The sequence below is a fragment of the Cervus elaphus genome, chromosome 5, assembly GCF_910594005.1.
Source record: "Cervus elaphus chromosome 5, mCerEla1.1, whole genome shotgun sequence".
In the NCBI taxonomy this organism is placed as follows: Eukaryota; Metazoa; Chordata; class Mammalia; order Artiodactyla; family Cervidae; genus Cervus; species Cervus elaphus.
Genome location: NC_057819.1, coordinates 88,711,351 through 88,717,550, shown reverse-complemented (window position 1 = coordinate 88,717,550; position 6,200 = coordinate 88,711,351). Strand labels below are relative to the sequence as shown.

At 43.6% G+C, this 6,200-nt stretch overlaps 1 protein-coding gene across 1 annotated transcript; it reads left to right on the top strand.

Moving 5' to 3' along the window:
• The first annotated feature begins 3,982 nt into the window (after positions 1-3,982).
• On the top strand, positions 3,983-5,868 carry LOC122694389 (C-C motif chemokine 2). Its single transcript, XM_043903059.1, has 3 exons — positions 3,983-4,139; positions 4,869-4,986; positions 5,339-5,868. The coding sequence occupies exons 1-3, from the start codon at positions 4,064-4,066 to the stop codon at positions 5,442-5,444; spliced, it is 300 nt and encodes a 99-aa protein (XP_043758994.1). The 5' UTR covers positions 3,983-4,063; the 3' UTR covers positions 5,445-5,868.
• The last annotated feature ends 332 nt before the right edge of the window (positions 5,869-6,200 follow it).

Below are 6,200 nucleotides of genomic sequence, written 5' to 3'. Positions count from 1 at the left end.
CTTACATTATAAGCTCTTTATTGCAAAATTCAGGCTTAAATTAAAGAAAGTAGGTTAAGTCACTAGACCATATGGGTATGATCTGAATCAAATACCTTATGTTTATACAGTGTAGGTGAAGAATAGATTCAGGGAATTAGATCTGTAGACAGAGTGCCTGAAGAACTATGGACAGAAGTTCATAACACTGTACAGGAGGGGATGACCAAAACCATCACCAAGGAAAACAAAAGCAAGAAAGCAAAGTGGTTGTCCGAGGTGGCTTACAAATAGTTGAGCAAAGAAGAGAAGTGAAAGACAAGAGAGAAAGGGACACCTAATTGAATGCAGGGTTACAGAGAACAGCAAGGAGAGATAAGAAGGCCTTTTTAAAAGAACAATGTAAAGAAACATAGGAAAACAATACAATGGGAAAGACTAGAGATCTCTTCAAGAAAATTGCAGATATCAAGGGAATATTTCATGCGAGGATGGGCACAATAAAGGACAAAAATGGTATGGACTGAACAGAAGCAGACATTAGGAAGAGGTGGCAAGAAAACACTATACAAAAAGGTCTTAGTGACCAGGATAACCACAGTGGTACGGTCACTCACCTAGAGCCAAACATCCTGGAGTGTGAAGTCAAGTGGGCCTAAGGAAGCATTACTACGAGCAAAGCTAGTGGATGTGATGGAATTCCAGCTGAGCTATTTCAAATCCTAAAAGATGATGCTGTGAAAGTGCTGCACTCAATATGTCAGCAAATTTAGAAAACTCAGCAGTGGCCACAGGACTGGAAAAGGTCAGTTTTCATTCCAATCCCAAAGAATGTTCAATGTACCACACAATTTTGCTCATTAAACATGCTAGTAAATTTATGCTCAAAATTCTTCAAGCTAGGCTTCAGCAGTATGTGAACTGGGAACTTTCAGATTTACAAGCTGGATTTAGAAAAGGCAGAGGAACCAGAGACCAAATTGCCAACATCCACTGGATCATAGACAAAGCAAAGGAGTTCCAGAAAAGCATCTACTTCTGCTTCATTGACTACACTAAAGTCTTTGGCTGTGGATCACAACAAACTGTGGAAAATTCTTAAAAGGATAGGAATACCACCTCACCTGTCTCCTAAGAAACCTGTATGCAGGTCAAGAAGCAATAGTTAGAACTGGACATGGAACAACAGACAGATTCCAAATTGGAAAAGGGGTATGTTAAGGTTGTATATTGTCACCCTGCTTATTTAACTTATATGCAGAGTACATCATGCAGAATGCTGGGCTGGATGAAGGACAAGTTGGACTCAAGATTTCCAGGAGAAATATCAACAAGCTCAGATACACCAATGATACCACTCTTATGGCAGAAAGTGAAGAGGAACTAAAGAACCTCTTGATGAGGCTGAAAAAGAAGAGTGAAAAAGCTGGCTTGAAGCTCAACATTAAAAAATGAAGATCCTGGCATCCAGTCCCATCACTTCATGGCAAATAGAAGGGGAAAATATGAAAGCAGTGACAGGTTTCATTTTCTTGGGCTCCAAAATCACTGAGGATGGTGACTACATCCATGAAATTAGAAGACACTTGTTCCTTGGAAGGAAAGTTTTGATGAACCTAGACAGTATATTAAAATCAGAGAGGCCATTCCAGATTCTTGGGTATAATTCCAAAAGGCAGGACAAAGAGAACAGATTAACTTGTGCACTTCTTTGCTTCCACTCTTCTTGGAGCCCTATTTGCCTTCTGTCTGACTCTTTCTAACTCCCTCCCACGGCGCCCCCAACTTAGGTTGAAATCTCTGTTTGGCTCCGTGCTCTGCCAATGACTCAGTCCATTCTTACTGAACGAATCAAGAGTTTTCAGGAATGGAGACTATGCGTAACTTCAAGCATGTATTCCCAGACCATCTCTTAGATTCTCTAGGAAATCAATATCCATCCTGACACATTAAGCCTTGTGCCAGGAAGTTTCTGGTATCCATGTGTCCTGGATGAGAATCTCAGCCCCACCTGCTACTACCTGTGAGATCCTAGACAAAGCTAGTTAACTTCCATTTCAACATAAAGCAAGTTGGGTTGTTTGGAGGACCAATGAGACAATGTCGCCAGTCACCCCAGCACAGGGTCTGGCTCCTGGGAAACACTCAATGATGTCAGCTACTCCTCTTTGCCATTACTGACCATTAACTAGGGACCAGACACAGTCATTTGTTCAATAGAACCCATTTCTTATTAGAAATACAGTGATCCACTGCTATATTTATTAAATGGATAACCAACAAGGACCTTCTGAATAGCACAGGGGACTCTGCTCATGTTATGGGGCAACCTGGATGGGAGGGGAGTTTGGGGGAGAATGGATACATGTGTCTGTATGACTGAGTCTCCTTGCTGTCCACCTGAATCTATCACAACATTGTTAATCAGCTATACTCCAATATAAAACAAAAAGTTTAAAAAACAAACAAACAGAAACAAATGCAGTGATTGGCAGACAGTTCTTTCCAAAAGTTCCATATGTTTCAAAGACATTGTCTTAAAGACTCTTCAAGAAAGAAGGATCAGCAGGGCCTTCCATGTCCACTGGGCAAAGCCAAGCAAGCTCAGAATCACGAGGCAGTGGAATCAGGGGAGTTGAGGCCTAAATCCGAGGCTTGGCTCAGTCACCAGCATGCCTCAAGGAATTCCATCATATTTGTGAAAGAAAAGAGTTCAATGAAATAAACATTAAGGTCTTTCAGGTGTTATGACAGATTCTGGGGTTTCTGAGGAAGTCTAAGGTGGAGTTGCAGCATGAAGGCAGCCGTTCTAATTCCAGGAAGACTGTTCTTTGGCTCACGCCTTCTCCTTGGGAATCCTAAAGAAGCTGGGATAACAGTTGCCATAGCCGAGGACACGCCTCTTACTTTGTCTTGTCTGCCTGCCATGCTAACCACAGGTTCCAGATTCCTGTAATAACTTAACCGCAAGGAATGTCCTCAACTCCCTTTCAGATGTCTGCTGATTTGGCAGAGATTGAGGCCAGAGGGCATCCAGATATATGATCAGGCAGCCAGCTAGAGAATGTGCCCCTTCATCTCGAAGTATGTTCTAGCCGTGACAGCAGAGACACTGGGTTTTGTTTGGGGGAACTTGAACAGGTTCCTTAACTCCTCTGTACTTGGGCTTTCTGACTATAAAATGGAAATGAACAATACCTATGGATGGGTTTGGAGTACTGAATATTCCCAGTGTAGAGTTAAGTACTGCATGAGTATTACATCTGCATGATCTAGATGGCTTCTTCCACATCTTAAATCTGATGATTCTATTAATAGAATTCAGTTTTATAGTTTAAAAAAACCCTATAGTTCTACTAAGCTTCACTTGTACCACCATCCTACATTTTAAAGAGCAAAAGGATTTCATACGCTATTGGGGGTGCCTGCCAAGACTTTAGGACTCCTCCTTGGCTTGAAGGTCCCTGGACTGTTGTTTGAGGGTGGACCAGTCATTTGCTCAATAGAACCCATTTCTTATTATGCACATAAGTGATTCACTGCTATATTTATTAAATGGATAACCGACAAGGACCTTCTGAATAGCACAGGGAACTCTGCTAAATGTTATGTGGCAGCCTGGCTGGGAGGGGAGTTTGGCGGAGAATGCTTTCTTTCAGCATCCTTGTGACTTCTATCTCCCTGGCTTCCTTTCTTTTCTGCAGAGTTTTCACTTCAGAAAAGGGGAATCTTAAGAATAAACCATTTGGTTTACGTCTGCGGTCTCAGGATATAACTGCACCCTGCCCCTCCCCCTTTCTTTTGCTCTCAGCTGCAAATGGAAAATTGCCCAGTCCTGACCCACCGCTTGCCTCTCCTACTTCCTGGAAATGTCCTGGCTGCTTCACTTGCTCAGCACATTTAAGATTCCACTTCGTCATTCATTGAGGAGGATGCCGCCAGGGGCCAGCCTCACTCTCTCATGGACTCCACCCTCTCGGTTGTTCAATAAAAGGCAGGCAGAGCCACTGGAGGAGCAGAGAGGCTGAGACCAATCCAGAGACCAACAGCTCCCACGCTGAAGCTTGAATCCTCTCGCTGCAACATGAAGGTCTCCGCTGCCCTCCTGTGCCTGCTGCTCACAGTAGCTGCCTTCAGCACCGAGGTGCTCGCTCAGCCAGGTGAGCCCCCTTCTTCCCTCTGAAGCCCATCGCCCCCTCTCTGGGTCATGATGGGCCAGCAGAGCAGAAGGGTACCTGTAAGATCAGGAAAGTTCAAGAGGCATAGGAGTGAGCTTGATCACACAACTTCTCTTGGACGGTGCCTGGATGAGAATTCCAGCTGTGGACCTCAAATCCAGCTCCTTCCAGGATTCCGGCTCTGGAAACCTGAGCCCAGTGCAGTTACTGCCCTGGCTCCTTCCAGCAGCATGTGGGGACTGGGATACAAGGAGAGGGGTTCTCTGGCAGGGTATATCCAGGTACTATGGAGGTCAGAGGAGAAGATCTGAAATCTGGACTCCAGAGACTCAGTTTTGCAGAGAGAGTGGGTATCAGGGAAACTCACAACCAAGCATCCATTTCTTCTTACCTAAAGGGGACCCTTAGTTCACTTTGATAACTTGGATTATTTGCTCCTACTAATAGAATTTACCAAAATTATCTAGTTTTAACAAAGCTCCCTTCCTTCAGTTCATTGTCAGTGCTATATGCCCATTTTAGGGCTTAGGAAACTGAGTCCATCTGATACTGTAGCTTTGAAGCACAAGCTGAAATATTATGATTTAAAGGGTTCTCCCTGCACCCCTGATGCCATCTTGCCTTCTCTTTACTCCTCTTTTCTGCTCTGATTGAGATCGGAAAGAACCTAGTCCATTCTAAAATGCTTTTTCTTTGTGGTTCTATTTCCAGATGCAATTAACTCCCAAGTCACCTGCTGCTATACATACACCAATAAGAAGATCCCCACACAGAGGCTGATGAGCTACAGAAGAGCCACCAGCAGCAAGTGTCCCAAAGAAGCTGTGATGTAAGTTGAGGACACCAGTCCTCCGGGTGTCCAGTTCTTCCTCAGGGTGCAAGGGGCAAGGCTCACACAAACGTGACGTCAGAGAGTTACATCATCTAATCCAATATCCAAAAGTGCCCCCCAACATCACGCTCCCTCTGGGTGCTCATTCAGGCCATTCCAGTCTCTTTAGCCTGAAGTCAGGATGGTTTCAACTGGGACATCTATTATGATTAACTTGCCATGGGCTCCCTCCTTCCACCTGCTTTCCTCCTTGAGTTCCCATGGCAGCTTTGGGGCAAATGGGCTACATTTGTAGGCTGAGATTTCAATGGAACTCCATCTAACCTTACCCTCTCTCTTTCCTCTGCAGTTTCAAGACCATCCTGGGCAAGGAGATATGTGCAGACCCCAAGCAGAAATGGGTCCAGGACTCCATAAACCATCTCAACAAGAAAAACCAAACTCCGAAGCTTTGAGCACTCACTCCACAACCCAAGAATCTGAAGACAATTTGTGTTCTTCTGGCTTTCCCTAACTGCCCTCTGATATTACCTTATTATAATTTTAAAGAGTATGAACTTTATTGATATGAAACATGATGCCTTAAGTAATGTTAATCTTATTTAAGTTATTGGTGCTTTAAGTTTATCTTCCATGACTACTAGTGTTTTTTTGTTTTTGTTTTCTTTTTGGTTGTTTGTTTGTTTTTATGGAGATTTGGGCAAATTGCTTTCCTCTGTGAATCTCAATTCTACCCCTGGGATGGTGGAAGAGTCCTCACAAGAATGATTAATGCAAGAACTTTTGGTTTTACATTCTATGTCATTGCTAAAACTGCTATTGTGGAAATATATATTATGTAACTATTGAAAAAATACACATATATATTTTTGTACAAAACCTGACTGTTGGCCTTTTCTTGAAGGAAACTTAAAAACTGAGTATAATCTTGGTTGATGGGGGAGGAGCAGGGTTTCAAAGTGTGAGGCTCATGTTTGGGAAGAATAAGAATGTGAACTGGCTGTGGTCTGTTTCACCAGGTGAGCTCATGTGAGTTCCTACAGAAGAATTTTTAAGGCAGGACGCAATCAGGCATTTCATCGCTGTCATGCCAACATCATCTGCCCCAATCCCAGTGACCCTTGTCCCCTGTGTAGCAGCAGCCAGCTCACCACCATTGTTGTCTTCACAGCCCTCACCCTCTCTCACAATCTATTGCAACTTTCCCCTAA

Coding starts and splice junctions, on each gene's coding strand:
- LOC122694389 (XM_043903059.1), top strand. CDS start 4,064: ATGAAGGTCTCCGCTGCCCTCCTGTGCCTGCTGCTCACAGTAGCTGCC. Junction 4,140..4,868: donor CGAGGTGCTCGCTCAGCCAG/GTGAGCCCCCTT, acceptor TTCTATTTCCAG/ATGCAATTAACTCCCAAGTC. Junction 4,987..5,338: donor TGTCCCAAAGAAGCTGTGAT/GTAAGTTGAGGA, acceptor TTTCCTCTGCAG/TTTCAAGACCATCCTGGGCA.